This window comes from Nelusetta ayraudi, unplaced genomic scaffold (assembly GCF_046127955.1).
Source record: "Nelusetta ayraudi isolate G7.1 ecotype Tasmania unplaced genomic scaffold, CSIRO-AGI_Nayr_v1 ptg000109l, whole genome shotgun sequence".
Classification (NCBI taxonomy): Eukaryota; Metazoa; Chordata; class Actinopteri; order Tetraodontiformes; family Monacanthidae; genus Nelusetta; species Nelusetta ayraudi.
In genome coordinates, this window is record NW_027466159.1 from 89,325 (window position 1) to 110,656 (window position 21,332).

Genomic DNA, 21,332 nt, shown 5'->3' on the forward strand with positions numbered 1-21,332 from the left:
CTGTGCCAGTTTTGTACTTTATGAGCGAGGCAAGAAGAAAAAAAAGTTGCCTTGACGTTTTCTGTGGTTTCAATATCCAGAAACAGAAAAAGGAGAAGAGTTTACCTGTAAATGAAGAGAACCACGTGAAACTTGATTCTGTAAAGAATCCTCTCTAGTCATTGCCTGAAGGTGTATATGAAAACTATATAAATATATAGATTCATTCATTCATCCATCTTCCATACCCGCTTATTCCCGAGCTCAGGGTCACGGGGGTCTGCTGGAGCCTATCCCAGCTGTCATAGGGCGAAGGCAGGATACACTCTGGACAAGTCGCCAGTTCATTGCAGGGCAAAATATATATGAGTATATAAGAAGCGGTGCTTTATTTGACTGTGGTGGAAATAAAGCCACGATGTCGGACCAGCTGCTGCTTTTATTTTCTTAAATGAAGAACATTCCAGAAACTGTTGTTTGTCTTCGCTGTTGCTTCTGCTTCTTCATCTTCTGCTGTGTTTTGGCTTTTATTTGGATTTAATTTTAAACAGAGATTAAATTAAATAAACACAGTTTTAACAAAGATTTATCTTTTCATGGACGTGAAAGACGCCTGAAGCTCTTTGTCCCCCAGGCAGCCGCTTTGCTGGACCTTCCACGCGGAGGAAAAAATGGACAAAACAAATCACAGGGTAGGGGGTTTGTCCAATGAGGCACATTAAATTATTTGAAATAGATTAACATGCTGACAGTACAAGTCCAGAAGTGGATGAGGAGTCAATGGCCATGAAAATGTCTTTTCTGGTTGCACTGATGGTGGCGCTGTGCTGACTTCCTGCAGTCGGCCCTCAGAAAGACGTCTTCTTTGGTGGGTCGCAGAGTCTGTGGCCCTGCTGCCCATCCTAGTTACTGCTGGACCTGCTGCTGCCGCCCTGTGGTCGTTCCTGGAAAACACACCAGCACAAGCCAGTTCAACTCTGGAGGTCGTCTGGGTGGGCATTTATTTTAAGAAAGATAATTTCCGTCATAACTATTTAGAACAGATAACAGATTAGGGGGACAATTCTCTCAATAGTCTGTGAGGGGACAGTGGATTCTGCAAAAGTTTTTCCTCTTTTTTTGTTGTTGTTTTGAGATGCCTTTGGATTTGATTTAGCGCTTTATATATGAAAGTTAATTGATGTTTGCATGCTTGCTCTTTGTGTTGGCAATTGGCTAAAATTCTTACCCTGTGTGAAACCCTTGAAAAGTTATCCGGGTTAGAAAATGTCACAGCCGCCTGCTTTGACATAGCGGTGAGTAGTAAATAGGTGAAATTTGGATTTTTGAGTTGTTTGTTCGAACTATCCCTTTAAACATGATTCCTCATTCTAATGTCTGCTTTGAAAATTGTTTTCAGCTCCTAAAGAAAAGTGCACAAAGCTAGCATTAGCTTTGTGCTAGCATGAACGGCGAAAGCAAAAATCAGTTAGGAGAAACAGGAATTAGGCAGCTATAATCCACAGGCCACAGTCGGAAATATCCAGACGAGGAAAACTCTGAGAGACCTGCGTCCTTTTCATGACCTCTTAGTGTCAAAACAACAACAAATTCCAGTTGCCTACCTCAGACATGACAGCACTGTAGATCTCCTGTGGAAACTCTGGACTTTGATTGGTGTCCATGACATTAATCTTCCTCATGTGGATTTTCTGCAGTGAAAAAAAGACACTCATGTGAAAGGAGAAGTTTCATATTGAGTCCTAAAATCTTTTTCTCCAAGGTTCAACTTTGAACCACTGACTGAAATTTCAGAATTTGTCATTTTGATTAGAATTATTTCCTTAAAGTCTTGAACAAACATTTTACTCACCTTGGAGCCATCACACTTATAGAGATAATACAATTTGCCATTACTCTGAAAGACACAAACAGAGAGATTTGACGGTCTGTGGGGAAAACAGACAGGGCATGGCTACACGGCTTTTAAACTCAGAATTCTGAACATAGGTGTTTGTCAGGTAACTTACCTCATGGAATATTTTAGCATCCAGCGGCTTCTTGGTGCGAATTGTGGCGCTTGTTTCTCCAGGCGTGTAGCTCAACTCTATGTAATCGAGGTGGTCTGGGAACATGGGTGAGTTCAGCACCAAAGTGGTTCCTGCTGGGATCCCTGCCACCACTTCCAGGACTCCTGCAACAACACAGCAACTGATTTTAGGACAGAACACATAGTCATGGATCATTTTTAAGGTGCCTTTCTTTTTTTCTTTTTTTAAGACAAGACAGGAGATTTACATAAGACTTCTGAGACCTACCTTCATAGTTCCCATCCACGCTGCCCAGAGTTTTGTCAGTGTAAACACCACAATCTATCTCCCAAGTACCTAGAGAAACAAAAAACAAGCTGTTCTTAGCGACTACTGATCAGTGGCTGTCATAGCTGGTAAACCTGTGTTCATCTGTGATGCCGCACTGTTTGCTGTACTTGGACTTTGTTGACGAAACGACACAGTCACATCACAATAATATAACAATATCAGTCACGTTGATCACTGATCACTGTCATGTGATCATAGTTCACTTTAGATGGCAGCGGAAAAGCAGACAGTCAATCAGTGACTGAATAAGAAGTGACTTTTTTAAAATTTAAATTCACTAATTTTGTTAATTTTGTTTACATACACACACACACACACACACACACACAGACACACACACACACACATTAGCGTAAGCACATGCACAGCTGCTACCACAACTTTGCTTTTAACTTTACTTGAACTTTACTTTACTTGAATTTCTTTCATGTGATATAAATTCGGAGCTCCAAGTGCGTTGACACCGAACGTCAGGAAGAATCCCACCAATCTGACCCAACCTCGGGGTTCTGTGTTTGTCTACTCACGTAAAGGAGTCTCCGAGGGAGTGCAGACACCGAGGGAGGCGACCAGGAGCAGGAGACCGGCCCGAATCAAACCAGTGGAGCCCATATCGGCTGTCACGTCTTCTCCTTCAGGTCAGACGTCAGACACTGTGAACCAGACCTGTGCGCTCAACGTATTTCAGCAGTCCTGTTTTATGGCGGGCTGTAAAATACAATCAAACAATATGTTTTATCATCCTTTACTGGAAGCAGCTCAAGTCGACTTTGCGATTTCTTTCCATTGAAACAGTGCAACAAGCTGACGTGTCACCGACATGACCGCCACACGCTGGACTCTTTTACAGATTTCTGTATTTAGTGTCCTTGAGAAGCATTTTCAAGGCGTGAAAGCAGAAATAGCCCAGTCACAAAAAAAACAACCCCAACAGCGGGCGTGGCAGGTGACAGATGATGGTCGCCAGAGTTATGTCATGCTGTGATGACCTGCTGATTTCATAACTACGGCATAGATTAGCAAACAAACAAACGGGCGTATTTCAAGGTGCGGCTTCTATTTCCGACTCTAAAATCACCCTTGTGTGTGTAAGACTTGAACCCCGGTTCACTGTTAAAGGCCCCAAGTGTGTGGTCGAGTGTCAGTCTTGTGATCAGAAAACAATAGTAACATGTTCGCCCCTTGTGAACATGTTAACAGCAACACAAAGATTAATAAACAGTGAAATGCACACATGCACATGTTAGTGTTACAAGGGGTGTGGTCACAAACCAGGTAGAGGTGTCATATCTTTGTGACATGATGGTGGGTTGTGTGATAAGCTTCATTAAATGGTTTCACAGAGATCAACGTGCTGACAGTTCACGTCTGGTACTGGGTGAGGAGTTAATGTCCATGAAAAAGTCTTTTCCGGTTGCACTGATGGTGGCGCTGTGCTGATTTCCTGCAGTTGGCTTGAGAAAGGCGTTTTCTTTTGTTGGTGTTCGCCAAGGCTGTGTTTTAGTGGGCACGTGTGAGAACATACGCGTAGCTCTTGTCCAATCGGCTGATGTCCAAGATGTCGCCGGGAGCGCTTCTGCCTCACATGGATACTAGAGACGCAAACACACACACACACACACACACACACACACACACACACACACACACACACACACACACACACACACACACACAATGGTTAGGTGCATTTTGTCTGATTGATGTGGGACCGTTAACAATAACTTTATTCTTCAAATAAAACCTAAAGGCAGTTCCTGAAAGTGCAGCATGACCTGCAAAAGTGAGCCTGCATTATTTGCTTTGTCCACATTGGGGGAGCAGGAACTATGGTTTTTGAGCTTGTGGCCTTGCAGCATCAGTGGGATCCTCCCTCAATGATTCCACTGGGTGGCGCCAATGAGTCTCACCTGATGAGCAGTCCCACAGCCAAGATCAGCAGCAGAAGGCAGAGAAGCAGCAGGACCATCAGGATGATGATAACAACCTGACTGCTGCTGCCGCTGTCTCCGTTGTCTCCGCCACTCTCAGGCTCCTGAACGTCAACGTCAACATCTTCTCCAAACAGTCTGTTGAGAGCTGCCTGCAAAGCGACTGAGTGGTCCTTCAACTTGCTGATGAAACACAAAAGTTCCATTTGACTCAATTGCACACACACCTACATGCATATGCATATGTCTATATATGTGTGTGTAAGTCATAAGTGAGATCAGTTGAACCAGTTTTTTAATAGGTTTGACTCTCCAGTTGGTGGGGGCTAGTGTTCCCCCACTAGTCCCCACCAACTGCCCTGCTTCTTCACACCTCTCCTCCTTCTCCTCCCCCCAGCTGCATCTGCTCAGCAGGACTCACCACAGTCACCCCCCTCCCAGCTGAGGATCACCAAGGACCAAGTGAGGAGGGTGCTCAGGAGGACAAAGGTGAGGAAAGCCACAGGCCCTGATGCCATCAGCACCAGGTTGCTCAGTGAGTGTGCGGACCAGCTCATTGAAGTGGACCAGTACATGTTCAACCTAAGCCTTAGCCTGGACACAGTGCCAGTCTTGTGGAAGACCTCCTGTGCGGCGCCAGTTCCTAAGGTATCCCATTCTAGTGAACTGAACCACTATAGACCTGTCGTCCTGACCTCCCACCTGATGAAGAGCCTGGAGAGGATCGTCCTCAGCCACCTTCGCACACTGGTGTGCTCCATGCTGGACCCGCTACAGTTCGCCTATCGTCCTGGCGTCGGGGTGGATGATGCCATCATCCACCTGCTGCATCGGGCCCTGTCTCACCTGGAGTCCCCGGGGAGCACTGTGAGGGTCATGTTTTTTGACTTCTTCAGTGCTTTCAACACCATCCAGCCATCGCTGCTGCGGGGGAAGATGGAGGAGGCCGGCGTGGTTAGGGTTAGGGTTAGAGTTAGGGTGGCTGCTTGGACCATCAACTACCTCTCTGACAGACCACAGTACCTGAGGATGAACGGCTATGTGTCAGATGCAGTGACCTGCAGCATGGCGGCCCCGCATGGGACTGTGCTCTCTCCGTTCCTCTTCACACTTTACACGGTGGACTTCAGCTACAACTCCGACCTCTGTCACCTGCAGAATTTCTCCGACGACTCAGCCATTGTCGGCTGTATATTAGATGGGGACGAGAAGGAGTACAGTCGTCTTGGAATTCGTGGACTAGTGTGAGCAGAACCACCTGCTGCTCAACACAAACAAGACGAAGGAGCTTCCGTCGAACCACCCAAACACACACAGCCATGAATCCAGGGCTCTGACAGTGAGATAGTGTATTTATTCAAATACCTGGGTGTTCATATGAACAATAAACTGGACTGGTCCTCAAACACCACGGTGATCTACAAGAAGGGCCAGAGTCGCCTCCACCTGCTGAGGAGACTGAGGTCCTTCGGGGTCAGCAGGGTCCTTCTCCGGACTTTCTATGATACTGCTGCACCCTCAGTGCAAGAACGAGCGCTACCGCAGGTCATTCCTGCCTGCAGCCATCAGGCTGTACAGTTGCACACAGTAAAATCCCATACACTGTGCCATCCACACCAATCTCTCACTAAGGTGCAAAAGAGACTGCTATTTATAACAGAGCATGTAAATTCAACTGTTAATAATATGTAAATATCTTTGCTCTTTATTTTCTGTTTATACCTGCAGATTTTTGTCTATATCCTTAGTTAATATAATTCTGGATCCTTTGCGCTGTTGCTTCTTTTTTTGCTGCTGTAATTATGCTTTTTCTCCACCGTGGGATAAATAAAGGTCTTCTTCTTCTTCTTCTTCTTCTTCTTCTTCTTCTTCTTCTTCTTCTTCTTCATTAATTGACTCGATCTGTCGAGGAGGTATTTACGTATTTTTCCAAGTTTCTACTTCATTTCAAAGTGTTTCCAGTTTCCAGTCTGAAGTTTTTCTTTTTCATGCTGAGATCGATTGGAGAATGAAAAACATTACAAGCTGCAAAGTTCATTTTTATAGATATGCATATGAATATGGAGGCGTTCCGAGGGAGGTGTGGGGTGCGGGCTCATGTGCGATCAATTCCACGATGATTGTGATCTACAAAGGAAATGTGCATGGATTTGTGCGTTCGCAACATTTTGAACATGCAGATATTTTTGCACAAATGTAGTTTCCTGGATTTGAACATATGTCAGGTTTTAGGATGAATGCCATGTTCGCTTTTGTACATGAGGCCCCTGCACTTTGATAAGCTTGCCCTTGGGCTGTGGTGAAACATCAACCCCTGCCTGGTAATAGGTTGTAAATCAATCAGGTTTTATTGAATATAGAGTAACAGGTTTATATTTCTATGAAAATCTGTGCTATAAAATTACAAAACAATAAGTGAGTTGGAACAAATGCACAGATAAGAAACTTTTGATCTTAGATGAAGGCGGTGGTGAGATAAAACCCTGATATATTAGTTTGCCATGGTTATATAAAATTCCCATGATTTATTGCAGTAAATTAATGTGTCTCTTATCCAACGACCATCACAGGTGGCCTGTGAACTCACAAGTTATTAATCATGTCTTTATCATGATCAAAGACCTGAAGGTGATGAGTGAGTTGCTCCCTGAGTCCTTGTCAGTCGCCTTACAGTGTCAGCACCAGCTGCTGGAGCTGAACTCTGGTTTATTGTCATTGACGTTGATAACGACCACTCTGACGGTGGTGATGTTCTGGGTCACAAGGCATTGCATCAGTTCAAGGCTATGGCAACTAGTTGTTCTCTCCTGAGTGCCAATGAGGGAGGCAGTGGCTCTCAGTTCTTACAGTCTTTGGCATGGCCATTGTGGGGATTGAGCCTACAGCCTTTCAATTTGAGGGCAGACACACAACCACAAGGCCTCTCACCTGTCTCTGTGGGTTTTCATCGTCTGATGCTGTGAGTACCTGCTCGTGAGTGTCTCTGCTCTCTCGGTCCAAAGAGCCAACTGCCGGTCTATGGAAAAAATGCGTTTTAGGCCCTTGGGATTTTTGCAGCAGTACCTTGAGTGGCCACTGGGAAAACTCGACGTGCAGCCATATTGCCAGTCCGGTGTCCAATTCTCTCTCTCTCTCTCTCTCTCTCTCTCTCTCTCTCTCGCTTTCTCTCTCTCTCTTTCTCTCTCACTCTCTATGTATACATATATATGTATCAAGAGAATTGTGATTTTTTTCTGGGAAATGTGCTAACGTGCTAACATGCGTGTTTGTGTGTGTGTGTGTGTGTGTGTGTGTGTGTGTGTGTGTGTGTGTGTGTGTTCTAGTGGAGGATGAAGGAGCGACGCTGGTCAAGAGGCAGAGGGTGAGCAGCCATGACGACCGTGATGCAGGTGGCGATGCTCTGCATGCCGGCTACATCTCCTCCTCCTCCCAGCAGACAAAGGAGGAGGAGGAGGAGGTGGGGCCTAAGAACTGCTCAGTCGGCCCCGCCCGTCTCAGACGACGCCATCTTCCCATCAGCCCCCGGAGGGCTGTGGCGGCCACGCCCCCTTCTTGCAGGCGCTCCTGCCCCCCAACATGCTGGACATGCTGCACTGGAAGGCGGAGGCCGCCATCGCCATCGTCAGCAAACTGTCCGTCAAAGGCCCGCCCCCATCGTGACATCATCAAATCACAGCCGCTAAGAGATCTTGAGAACTTTATTTTATTTCATTTTTTTCTCCCACTTTTTCTTTTCTTTTCTTTGTCGGGAACCTGCTCAGAGGACACGCCTCCTCCTGTTTGTTTTCAGTTCCCTTCTTCATCCTCTGTGCCAGTTTTGTGCCAGTTTTGGCAGGCAAGAAGAAAAAAAAAGTTGCCTTGATGTTTTCTGTGGTTTCAATATCCAGAAACAGAAAAGTTTACCTGTAAATGAAGAGAACCACGGGAAACTTGATTGTGTAAAGAATCCTCTCTAGTCATTGCCTGACTGTGGTGGAAATAAAGCCACGATGTCGGACCAGCTGCAGCTTTTATTTTCTTTAATGAAGAACATTCCAGGAACTGTTGTTTGTCTTCGCTGCTGCTGCTTCCGCTTCTTCTGCTGTGTTTTGGCTTTTATTTGGATTTAATTTTAAACAGAGATTAAATTGAATAAAAACTATTTTAACATAAAGATTTATCTTTTGATATTGAACAATAACTTTCTTCTTTAAAAAGGCTGTTGCTGAAGTGCAGCATAACTGAGAAAAGCCATCCTTCATTATTTGCTCTGTCCACTTGGGGGCAGTAGGAACTAATTAGATTTTTTGGAATAAGCTTGCACAACCAGCAGGCTCCTTAGGCGTCTTTACCAGATGAGTAGTGCCACAGGCACGATCAGAGAACCAGCACGACCACCAGGGCGATGACCACAGCCTGAACGCCACTGTCTCCACTGCAAAGCTGGCAACTGCAAAGCTGGCAACTGGGTCTTCAAGTGCCTGATGGTACATGAAGGTTCCACTTGACAGATCCTGCAGCTTTAGCAAATGTTTGTTTATGTGTATACATGTAAACATATATATATACTGTATATGTATATCAATGCTTGGCATCGATTTATTATTATTTATTTATTTTTTAATTGCGATTAATCACACTCCAATCCGGGAGTTAATCGCGAATGATTAATTAATTCATTAATTAATGACCAGAAGTAAGTCCTTGAGGAAGGGTTTCCGTTTATTATTGAAAAATAAACATGCATAGTCGGCAAGTTGGCTGGGGCGACATGTAATTTGAGACGCAGGTCTGTCATGAACTACCTGGAATGACCAACAGAGGGTGCAACAACTCCATGCAATGGCATCCATGTCAGTTGGCATTTGGTGTTCCGACCAGCGCATTGCTTACGCCCCCCAGCGTAACTCGGACAGACCGGGCCAGGCCTAAAAAATAATTCATAATAATTAATAAAAAAAAAAAAATCATTGCTTGCTCAATGTAGACCTAGCTCCCAGACCCAACTTTGAGAATAGGTTAATGCCGAGAATATCTTTTTATTTATTTATTTATTTATTTTTTTAAATCGCGCGATAAGAGTCTCGTCTGAAACTTATTGAAAATGAATTTTGGCGGCTGGTTGATGCCGATGACCACCACGTCACTGCTGTTTGCAGCTCTGTTAGCTGCCACCTGGCGGCAGTATAATGTATTGTTGTAAAATGTATCTCAGGGGGAAGATCAGGAATCAAGATGTTTTGAATTTGGCTTGGCTTGGTAGCCTGTAGAGTCACACAGCGACAGTTGACCCCATGTTGGTACGCTTAGATTGGTTCCCTGAAAAACTGACGTTCAATCTGCAGTACACTCACTCTATACAATCATAGCTTTCTAAAAGCCTTCTCATTAAAATACTGCTTCATAATTTTATTCGGGGGACTATCATGTTTTAATGGATGATTCGATCTCCAGGAGGAGCAGCCATAAACTGCTGACGTGCATGAGATATGAAACTTTGATTTGGTGCTCTGATAACATCAGCACCACATCATGTTGTCTCATGGCGTAACTGCGTTTACGGCTTTTGCTAAACTAACCTTGACCTGCAGCTTGTGCTCTTCCGAAACAACAAAATAATCACTCCTGTTCATGACCTTTAACCTTATCAGGGCGTATCACTGCTGCTTCTGGACTTTATATAGCTTAATGAAATATTTACACACGCTGCACATGATGTACCATGACGCCACTGCATGTCATGTGATCGGCGCCGCCCTGCTGGCCAGCAGTCTGGGGTTCCTGTTGTTGCAACCCGGCTGCTGACCTGTGTGGTTTTTGTGTCTCCAGACGCGAAGCAGGCTCTGCTCACTTTCCCCACAAGCTGCTCACGCTCCTCAACTGGGACAGATCGCTTGAGCTGCGCAACACCAGCCTCGTAAAACGGCGCTGGGCCACGCACAGCGTTGTTGTCGTTGTTCTTCTAATGCAGGGGTGTCAAACTTACGGCCCTGTGTTTTTCCGTCCCGCAAGATGATTTTGCAAAGTATAAAAACTGCATGTTTTCAATGACAGAAACTGCTGTTCTAAATGTGTCCACTTGATGTCGCAACATCGTTTCTGCTTCGCAAACAAACTTAATACTGGGGCCGAGCAAGTCGGCACAAGTACAGCCACTCACTGTGTGGCGCCAATGAATCTCACCTGATGGGCAGCCCCACAGCCACGATCAGCAGCAGGCAGAGAAGCAGCAGGACCATCAGGATGATGATAACAACCTGATTGCCTGCACGTCAACGTCAACATCTTCTCCAAACAGTCTGTTGAGAGCTGCCTGCGAAGCGACTGACCGGCCCTTCAACTTGCTGATGAAATACAAATGTTCAATTTGACTCAAAACATATGTACACACACGCGCACAACACACACTCAACACCCAGTTCGTTGCTGATTGTGCCTTCATGATCATATTCATGTCACTCTACTCTGTGTGAACCATCTCTTGTTACACAAATAAATGCACATTAAGCCTGATGTCGTTGTTTGACTGGCTTATTAAAGTGTGGTTCAAATCCCTGCGTATTGCTAAGAACTCCCCGCTAATGTGAAACGTATTGAGGCTGATTCTGAAAGGCAAGTTGTGCTCCGTAAAGGTTATATCAATTTTTCTTTTATCTAATTACATGCCCTTCCTACTACCCACCGCAGACTCCCTTTGATGGCCAAAGTACTAATTGCATGCAAATCCCATTCATATTATCTATTTGGGGGCGACACGGTGGCGCAGTGGTTAGCACTGCCGCCTCACAGCAAGAAGGTCGTGGGTTCGATTCTGGGGCCAGGGCCTGGGACCTTTCTGTGTGGAGTTTGCATGTTCTCTCAGTTTGCGTGGGTTCTCTCTGGGTTCTCCGGCTTCCTCCCACAGTCTAAAAACATGCATGTGAGGTCAATTGAACATTCCAAATTGTCCGTAGGTGTGCATGTGAGTGTGAATGGTTGTCTGTGTCTATGTGGCCCTGCGATGAACTGGCGACTTGTCCAGGGTGTCACCCTGCCTTTGCCTTAAGACAGCTGGGGTAGGCTCCAGCAGACCCCCGTGACACTGAATAGGAATAAGCGGGTATAGAAGATGAATGAATGAATGAATGATCTATTTGATGTCCCGTTTCCATCTCTTCGTGAGTTTGGTCGATTAAATCAATCTATCATTCCTCATACTGCAATTAAGTGCTTTTCTTCTAACCTAATGAATGATGCCATTGTTTCAACTTCCAACCAATCATAACACTAAGGTAGGATTACAGATAAAGACTTTCACAATTTGAGTGCCAAGCGTCATCTCTTTGTAGGCTGAAAGGTGCATACATGAAACAAACAGACACCATCATAATTCCATTGTCCTTTATTTATTTTAAGATGTGTCATATTTTTAGAGCTGGGAGACGGAATAATAATAATAACTAGTATATTTTATTCTTACAGTCCGCATTCAGTGTGCATTGAAAGCATGACTCACCTCTCATTAAGTTTTTTTATTTATTTCAAAGTTGAATTTTTTTAAATCGTTTTTTTTTTTTTTTTTTTACTTCGGACTCTAATAAAAGGTCTTCATTCTTTCTCTCCTTTTATTGTTTACCCAAATCAGCCAGTTGTATGTGTCTCTGTAGATGCTGAGCATACAATTGTCTAATAACTTGTGAGTTCTGTCAACACATGACAATTAGCATAGTGGGAATTTTGCATCATGGGAATTTCTTTCTATCAATTCTAACTATGTTGCCAGGATGACTCTCTCCATATACAGCATCTGGGTTCTGTTACACAAGTGAAATCTTGTGTGGGCACCAAATGATGACTCTTCCCTATTACAGACTGAAAAGAACTTCAACAAGCTTGACATGAATCATGATACCTCATTACTTCTGGAGTCCAGGGAGATGGTCTCGTCATCATCAAGATCAAATGCTGCAGCTGCTGCTGCAGTCGTGCCTTCACCTATCACATTTAGTAAGATCAATATTGAAGCTAGTAGAATAGACTTGCCAGGCCTCGATGCCAGTACTCACTGGACCCGCATCAGCCGGTGTTGCTTGTTGCTGATGGCTCAAACAGTGTGACAGTGTTGCCGCAGACAAGTTAGATAGTCTGCATTTCATGTGCATGTTTCCCATGTAGAGATAGAGGAACATACCTTGTATGAAGCGCGTGACATCTTGGTTGGGAGAACATACATTTGTTTCTGTCCCCCAAGGGATCCCCTCAAACACAGGACTGACTTTGTTCAGAGCCAAGGCTATGCCCCCTGCGAGAGGTGGCCAGCCTTTGGTGATCCACCACCTGTACCCCTTTTGTGCACATTCTTTTTGACTGTTAAAACAGAACAGAGAATGAGCACTAACAAGTATTAGTTAGTGCAATTGCCATTCTGCAGGATGTTCTTGTATTACATTTTCACTTGCGTGCACGCAAGCATACATACATGCGCGCACGCACACACACACACACGCACAATAAGATTTTTATATTTTTTTATTTATTATTTTAGGCTCATCCACCTGCTATCCCCCATCAACTGCGAGAAGTTCACCGACACGCTGGTCAAGCTCAGTACGTTCCTCACGAGTCAGTGGTGATTTCGTTGGATTTCGCAAAAGTGTGTGTGCGTGTGTATGTGTAAACTTCAGTCCTCAGGTGTACTGATTGGACTTCCTCTTCACTTGGCGCTCTTCCCAAATCTGTGGACGGAGCTGTGAATGGTCAGTCCCAGGAGAGTGCGAGTTTCATCTGTTAATGCATGCACGTGCACACACACACACACACACACACACACACACAGGTATTGCATTGTCGTTCAAAGAAAAATTAGTGTGTGCTGACAGTTCATGTCTGGTGGTGGGTGAGGAGTCAATGTCGGCCTGGACGTCTGATACTTTTTGAAATTTAATTTTGACGGCTGGTTGACGCTGACAACCACCCCTTCACTGCTAAGATAAGATAAGATATTCTTGATTCATCCCACAGTGGGGAAATTTCCATCATTACGGTAGCAAAGGTGGACAGCAACACACAATAAAAAGCACTGCACAGTATGGGAAGCTCAGGAATTGAGATGTTTTGGATTCTGCTTTTTTGGTTTTGGAACACAGAAACACGATGGCTCCGCGGCTCAATAGACAATCTTTAAAATGTAAAAACCTGAACTTCGACTCTTTGTTTTTATAAAAGACTATCATCGGCTCTTTTCGTCACTGACTTCCACGGTAGTTGTAGCCTCAAGTCTGCTGGGACCAGACCTGAGGAAGGCTCCACGTCAAAGTTCAGAGTGTCGCCTACGGGGCTGTAGTTCACCCTGTCGCTGTCGCCCACATCAGGATCAGTAGCCTGTCACACAGTGACAGTTGACCCCGTGTTGGTACGTTTGGATTGGTTCCCTGCGAGACTGACGTTCACTTTGCAGTAGCCTCAGCCTGCTGATTCATAATTTTATTCGGTAGACTATCAGGTTTTATTGGACGACTCGATCCGCAGTTGTCGCAGCCATAAACTGCTGACGTGCAAGAGTTATCAAACTTTTGTGGAAACTTTGAATTAGCGCTCTGATATCATGTGCACCACATCATGTTCTCTCATGATGTAACTGCTTTTACAGCTTTTGGTAAGCTAACCTTGACTTGCAGCTCGGATGAATTTTTGGCGACCGGGGCTTGGGTGGGGAGGGTGATGCATCGGGAACGTCTCCCTGAAATACGGGACAAAGTGCGTTACGGGACAATGCATTTAATTGCCAAACATGAGACAGTCCCGTACTTTACGGGCCGGTTGGCAACCCTACACCACTTCCACAGTGGTTCAAATAATTCAGTTAAATTATGACATTCCCCACTGGTGGTGATTGTGTTGGATGTTTTAACAGGTGAGGAAGGAGTAGGCCACAGCCTGCGTGTGTGTGTGTGTAGGTCCAGGTGCTGTCCACTCTCAGCTGCTCCAACCTGATTGGTGTTCGGTTGACCAACCTGCTGAACGAACAGAGCAGCCTGCAGCCTGAGCTGGCGGCTCACCAGCTGGAGCTCAACAAGACCAGCGGCCTGCTCAACGCTGTGTACCAACACACGCGCACACACATGTCCTTGATTTTCAGGTTGTGGGCTAACTATTCCTGTCTGATGCATAGTGGGAAATATGCAACCAGGAAGTCGACCTAAACCTGCTGATGTCGTTGCCATGGGGAGGAGGCGCCCAGCGCACCCTCCCCATGGCAAAGTAGGAGGAGGAGGAGGAGAAGAAGGAAGAGAAGGAGGGGCCTGCGTCGGCTCGGCCCAGGGCCCGTCAGCCCTGGGCTTGATGGGGGAGGAGCTGGAAGGCTGTGGCGGCCATGCCCCCTCCTCACAGGCGCTCCTGCCCCCCGACATGCAAGACATGCTGCGCCGGCTGCACCTGAGCATCGTCAGCAAACTGTCTGTCAAAGGCCCGCCCTCATTGTGACATCATCAAACCACAGCAGCGTCACACAGCGGCATCACACACGTCTTGGCCAGGAAGGTTAGATGGAGCATGTGTGTGCAGGCAGGAGTGTGTGTATCTATCTATCTATCTATCTATCTATCTATCTATCTATCTATTGATCTATCTATCTCTCCCAACATGCTGCACTGGACAATGGAGGCCACTATCGTCAGCAAACTGTCCATCAAAGTCCCGCCCCATCGTGACATCATCAAACCACAGCCGCTGAGAGATCTTGTGAACTTAATTTTATTTTTTTCTCCAAATTTTTGTTTCTTCTTCTTGTTCTTCTTGTTCTTGTTCTTGTTCTTATTCTTCTTGTTCTTGTTCTTGTTCTTCTTGTTCTTGTTCTTGTTCTTGTTCTTTTTCTTCTTTGCCCTCAGCTGAAGTCCAGTCAGTTTTTTTTCCAGCTTCAGTGGTGTTGTCTCGCTCGAGTTGAAAACATAAAATAGAATCTACGCACAGCCGACTCCTTTGTCCAATCCCGAGGGAGGACAGACGTTGTCGTAGACGCTAACAGCACATTTCTTGTCAGATGAAACTGTTTTTTGTTTTTATGTTTTTAACAGAACTTGACTCGTTTGGGTTTTTATTTGCTGTAAGAGGGAAAAGGTTTACACAACTCTCGTCTCCTCTGTAATTTTATTTTATTGCATTTTTACTGTGTATAAAGATGCTCGTCCTCTGTGCCAGTTTTGTACTTTATGAGCAAGGCAAGAAGAAAGAAAAGTTGCCTTGACGTTTTCTGTGGTTTCAATATCCAGAAACAGAACATAAACATATATATATATATATGTGTGTATATAAGAAGCGGTGCTTTATTTGACTGTGGTGGAAATAAAGCCACGATGTCGGACCAGCTGCAACTTTTATTTTCTTGAATGAAGAACATTCCAGAAACTGTTCGTCTTCGCTGCTGCTTCTTCTTCTTCTGCTGTGTTTTGGCTTTTATTTGGATTTATTTTTAAACAGAGATTAAATGAAATAAAAACAGTTTTAACATAAAGGTTTATCTTTTCATGGATGTGAAAGATGCCTGAAGCTCCTTGGAGGTTAGCTTGGTAGAGGCCATTGAACCAGATAGCCTAGTTAGCCCTGTGTTTACAGTCTCCTGCCAAAAAAAAAAAGCCTCGCTGGACCTTCCACATGGAGGAAAAAACGGATAAAACAAATCACAGGGGTATGAGCGAGACAAGAAGAAAAAAAAGTTGCCTTGATGTTTCCTATGGTTTCAATATCGAGAAACCGAAAAAAGGAGAAAAGTAAATGAAGAGAACAACGTGAAACTTGATTCTTCAAAGAATCCTCTCTAGTCATTGCCTTAAGATGTATATGAAAACTACACACACACACACACACACACTTATATATATATGTGTAACGGTTTTATTAAATTGTATTTGTTCAATTATGTTAAACTCGGTTGGGGCACAGCCATGGCTCTTTATATTTTATTTAATTTTTTTTTTCTCTTTCTCCATTTTATTGTCTCTGAGTTCCTGTCATGTTTTGATTGGAGTCATGCTTTGTGACTGTCATTTTTGTTTGAGTGTGTAAGACAGTGTGAGCTTAGTGGGATAAGATGTTCAGGAGGTGTAAATGGCATCTCCTATTGGTCTGTGGGAAGTTTAGGGTTTGGTACCGCTCTATTCTTTCACACTCCTTACAGGAGAATTTTGTATTGACTGTTATGCGTCGGTGCTCGGATTTCGTTTTTTTTGGCCTTTTGAGGTTTGTTTGATGTTTTCTTTTTGTTTATTTTGTTGACCTAGGCTTGCGGACAGAGTTTAACATAATTTAAGGGGGGTGTATGTAACGGTTTTATGAAATTGTATTTGTTCAATTATGTTAAACTTGGTTGGGGCACAGCCATGGCTCTTTATATTTTATTTTTATTTTGTTTTGTATTTGATGTATTTTATTTTGAAGTTAGCGCTTTGCATTCTGGGCGATCCTCAGTACAGAGGAAGCCTTTGAAACAGGAGGTGACCAGGTTTGACTGAGCGAGTTATGGTTTGTGCCCCATTCTGTTACAGAATAAACCCATACTCTGCTGCTCCACACCAAACTTCTGCGAGTCTTTATAAAACAGCAAGCAGGACAGAATAGAAGAGGTCACATATATATACATATATATACATATATATATATATATATATATATATATATATATATATATGCATACATACACATGTGTTTGTATGTGTGTGTGTGTGTGTGTGTGTGTGTGTATGAGTATATCACAAGCGGCGTTTATTTGACTGTGGTGGATCTTGTGATGGAAAAACGAATGTCGAGCCTTGTGATCTGCGACAACTGGACTTTTAGGGCCATTTCCTTGGGATGAGCAAACCTTCAGTATATGCAGCCTCTTATGCAGGCCTTAAACACCAAGTTTAAATCAGGTTAACCAAAACTAATTGGGGAAGTAGCTGACGGAGGGTTTGTTTCTTTTGCCTGGCGACATTCTGTCTGGAGCGAATCCAGATACTGTCAGGGAGGTGTTCAACAAATTACATATGTATCTGCTCATTGTATGCTCATGTTTATTCATCTCATGCTCATGTTTTATCCATGGTTTGAAAGACTTGTACTCCTGATGCTCAGAAACACAACTGTGTCAGACACATGCTTGTGTCGGATACCCTTCCTCCTCTTGCAAGATTAAACACTTGCTTTTTCATCAGCCAGACTTCAGAATCCTTTCACTCACACCAACAAAGACACAAACATGCTCAAACAACAAACAAAATCAAACCATGATGTTGGATCAGCTGCAGGTTTTATTTTCTGAATGAAGAACATTCCAGAAACTGTTGTTTGTCTTCGCTGCTGCTGCTGCTTCCTGTTCTTCTGCTGTGTTTTGGATTTTATTTGGATTTAATTTTAAACAGAGATTAAATGAAATAAAAACAGTTTTAACACAAAGATTTATCTTTTCCTGGAAGTGGAAAGCTTTGTGGAAGCCATTTGAACCAGACAGCCTAGTAAGCCCTGTGTTTACAGCCTCCTGCTAAAAACTGATGGACCTTCCACACGCAGGAAGAAAGGGGACATTGCAGGGTAGGGAGTTTGTCCAATGTGGGGCATTAAATTATTTTAAATAGATCAACAAGTTGACAGTTCATGTCCAGTAACGGGTGAGGAGTCAATGTCCATTAAAATGTCTTCTCTGGTTGCACTGATGGTGGCGCTGTGCTGATTTCCTGCAGTCGGCCCTCAGAAAGACGTGTTCTTGCGTTGCTGAAGAGAGCTCACCTTCTTGAAGAGACTGAACACACAGACACACACACACACACACACAGGTTAGGTACCTTTTCTATGATGCGGACCGTTAACAATCACTTTTTTCTTTAAAACTTTCTTCTTTAAAAAACTAGAGGCTGTTGCTGAAAGTGCAGCATAATCGAGAAAAGCCATCCTGAGGCGTCTTACCAGATGAGCAGTGCCACAGCCAAAATCAGCAGCAGCAAGCAGACAACCAGCACGATTGCCAGCATCATGATGATACTCTGAATGCCGCTGTAGGGATCCTCCACGCCAACTTCAACATCTTCTCCAAACACTTTGCTGAGCTCCGAAACCAAATCGGCAGTCTTGTTCCTCAACTGCCTGTTGGAATACGAAGGTTCCACTTTACTGTCTGATTCTGCAGCCTTTCAAAAATATGTGTGTGTGTATGTGTGTGTGTGTGTGTGTGTGTGTGTGTTTGTGTGTGTGTGTGTGTGTGCGTGTCTGTGTGTGTGCGTGTGCATGCATTGGTGTACTAGATTGAGACTTACTTCATAACCTCCTCTGATGGGACCACCTGCTCTCCATCGAAACTGACGAAGCTGACCAGCGTCTTGTTGGTGGCTTTGAGGGATCTGGAGTCCACAGCTCCGTCGCTCCGCACGTCCAGGATGTGGATAGTCCAACCCAGAACTGAACTCAAGGCACTGAACCACCAGAATCACAGAGTGAACAGGAGCCAAACATATCTGCAGGAAGGTCTGAATGATGAGTACCAGAGAGAACGTCACCTCTCCACCTCTGTGATCTTCTCATCGACTCTGTTAGCTGGCTGGCTGATGCTGATGACCACCACGTCAGTCTTGTTTGCATCTCCGCTTACCGTCACCTGGAGGCAGTATGATACATTGTTGTAAAATGTCTCTCAGGTGAAAGCTCAGGAATTGGAATGTTATGGATTCGCCTGTTTTTGGTTTGGGAACAAAGAAAGGCTTCTCCTCACTTTAAAGTGTGAAAACCTCAAGCTTGACTTCTTTTTATAAAAGACCATCATCGGCTCTTTTCAACACTGACCTCAACTGCAGTTGTAGCCTCAAGTCCGCTGGGGTCGGACACCTTAACCTCCAGTTTAGCCTTGATTCCAGCCAGATCCACCACTGACACCACGTAGACCAGACCTGAAGAAGGCTCCACGTCAAAGTGTTGAGTGTCGCCTACGATGCTGTAGTTCAGCCTGCCGCTGTCACCCACGTCAGGATCGGTAGCCTGAAGAGTCACACAACGACAGTTGACCCTGTGTTGGGGTTTGGATTGGTTCCCTGCAAGACTGACGTTCACTCTGCAGTAGACTCACTCTACACAATCACAGCGATCTAAAAACCTTCTGTTTAAAGTTATGATTCATAGTTTTATTCAGCAGACTATCAGGTTTTATTGGATGATTCGATCTGCAGTAGTAGCAGCCATGAACTCCTGATGTGCCTGAGTTATGAAACTATTGTGGAAGCTTTGAATAGGCGCTCTGATAATATCAGCACCAAAATCATGTTTATAACAACAAAATAACCACTCCTCTTCATGACCTTTAACCTTATCATGGCGTTTTACTGCCTCTTTTGGGCTTTATACTCCCCAATGAAATATTTCCCGAAAACTGTAAGATGATAGTAACTGAGTGTGTTTACCGTGACAGTGACGACAGGGGCTTTATAGGGGGCGATGCTGAACAGAGAGCCATAGGACTGGTTGGTGTGAAACTGTGGAGGCTCATTCACGTTGCGAACCCAAACTGATGCCTGGGGGAGAGAAAACCAGATCAACAGGCACATGTTTGAGAGTTAGCAGATCAATATCACAAGTTGGTTAAAACATTTACAGTTTAAAAGGATTAAGCCTCCAGAAAAAAGACATTAAGCTGAATGCCCCCCTAGTGGGTTGGTGAAGGCAATGTTTCTGGACTCTTGACCAGCAGGTCGAGATTTAAGGTCAAGGATTGGGGGGTTGGGGCCAAAACTAAAAGCAGCTGATTGTGAAAGATCTGTAGCCTGATGATGTTGCTGAAGTTACTCTTTTCAATCTGACCAGGTCTTACTCTGGCAACAGCAGACATTGGTGGCGTCTGTGTGTCCTCTGCCTCCACTTCCAGGATGTACCACTCCCGTTTCTCTTTGTCCAGAGGCACCCTTGTGTGAATAGTCCCGTTGGCGTCCACAGAGAACAGGTCATCGTGGTTTAATAGACTGTATGAGATGCTGAAAAGGTCACTTCCTGAGGAGGCCTGGACTTCACCCAGGATGGTTCCATTTGGTTCGTTTTCAGAGACGCTGAAGTTGTAGAAGGAGCTGAGAAAAACCACGTCCTCCGGAATGGTCACCGTCAGGATGATGGCAACAGGGACTGAAGGGGAAAATGGGCAGTTTAACCGACTCACCCCCAAAAAACTGCTAAGTGGCTGACATTCAGAAGTTGAGCTCTTGCACATCCATCATTGAAACATTTTGGAATAGAAATAATTGCAGATAACAACATTTATGTGATTTGGATTTTAACATTTGATCCCTGCTATGGCAGGGATCAATGATAAGAATATTATATTTATATTATATTATATTTATGAGGAAGATATTTTTTTTTTATAATACCATCTTGCCTTTTTATGGCCATTACACAGCAGATGCATTTTTTACTGGACGATTAATGGGGAATTAGGATTTTCTTTAGTGTTGTATTTTTTTTTTATATTGCTGCTTACACACTAGGTGCAACATTTCCATTGTGACTAAGTGAGTATTTTTTTTTATTAGATTTGATCAGTTTGATTTTGTTTATTAAATTTGCAATGCCTTGAAAGCATCAGCCAATCAGCTGGCAGTGCTTGGACAATACATCGTGAAAGTGCCCGAAAAATAAATGCAATAATTTTGTCTCCAAATACAAAACGGTATCTCGTCCGTTGCCACCTGACTCACCTGTGGCGTTGAGAGGAGGCTCGCCATGATCTTGAGCCATGGCAGTCAGTTTCAACACGGTGCTCTCTGTGACATCAGTGACATTAGATGTCAGCGTGATGACTCCAGTGGTGCTGTTCAAGCTCAAGTATGGAGAACCTCCTTCCAGGAAACTGCACGTGAGAGTTCAGAGAATTTATCAAGGTTCTTGTTGCAATTGAGGCAATGAGCTGATGCTGCAAGACAGCTAACTAGCGACTACCATAGGGTGCTACTGACGGTGAGAAATGGCTAAAAGAGGCAAACACAAATGACATCAATCACTACATGTTCATGTCTGTCTCTACTAGCTGACATATGACACTCCTGCCTTGTACAGCTGCATTGATTTTGTTTGGTTTGAACAAGGTCTGAGGGAAACA

General features: G+C 44.3%; 1 protein-coding gene across 2 annotated transcripts in view; it reads right to left on the bottom strand.

Annotated features, from left to right (window-relative positions):
- The window catches only part of LOC142903373 (protocadherin Fat 4-like), a 74,416-nt gene that overhangs the window by 21,318 nt on the left and 31,766 nt on the right, over positions 1-21,332 (bottom strand). Inside the window, exons 24-31 of one of the 2 annotated variants that reach the window (XM_076048952.1) lie at positions 20,932-21,083; positions 20,055-20,359; positions 19,648-19,758; positions 19,037-19,228; positions 18,754-18,851; positions 18,514-18,669; positions 18,167-18,343; positions 17,497-18,002 (exon numbers count right to left, since the gene is read on the bottom strand). In XM_076048952.1, the coding sequence (XP_075905067.1) occupies positions 17,951-18,002; positions 18,167-18,343; positions 18,514-18,669; positions 18,754-18,851; positions 19,037-19,228; positions 19,648-19,758; positions 20,055-20,359; positions 20,932-21,083 (1,243 nt within the window). In that variant the 3' untranslated portion in view covers positions 17,497-17,950. Of the gene's footprint in view, positions 1-17,496; positions 18,003-18,166; positions 18,344-18,513; positions 18,670-18,753; positions 18,852-19,036; positions 19,229-19,647; positions 19,759-20,054; positions 20,360-20,931; positions 21,084-21,332 lie in introns of those variants that run through there. The other variant, XM_076048951.1, reaches the window with a different exon arrangement.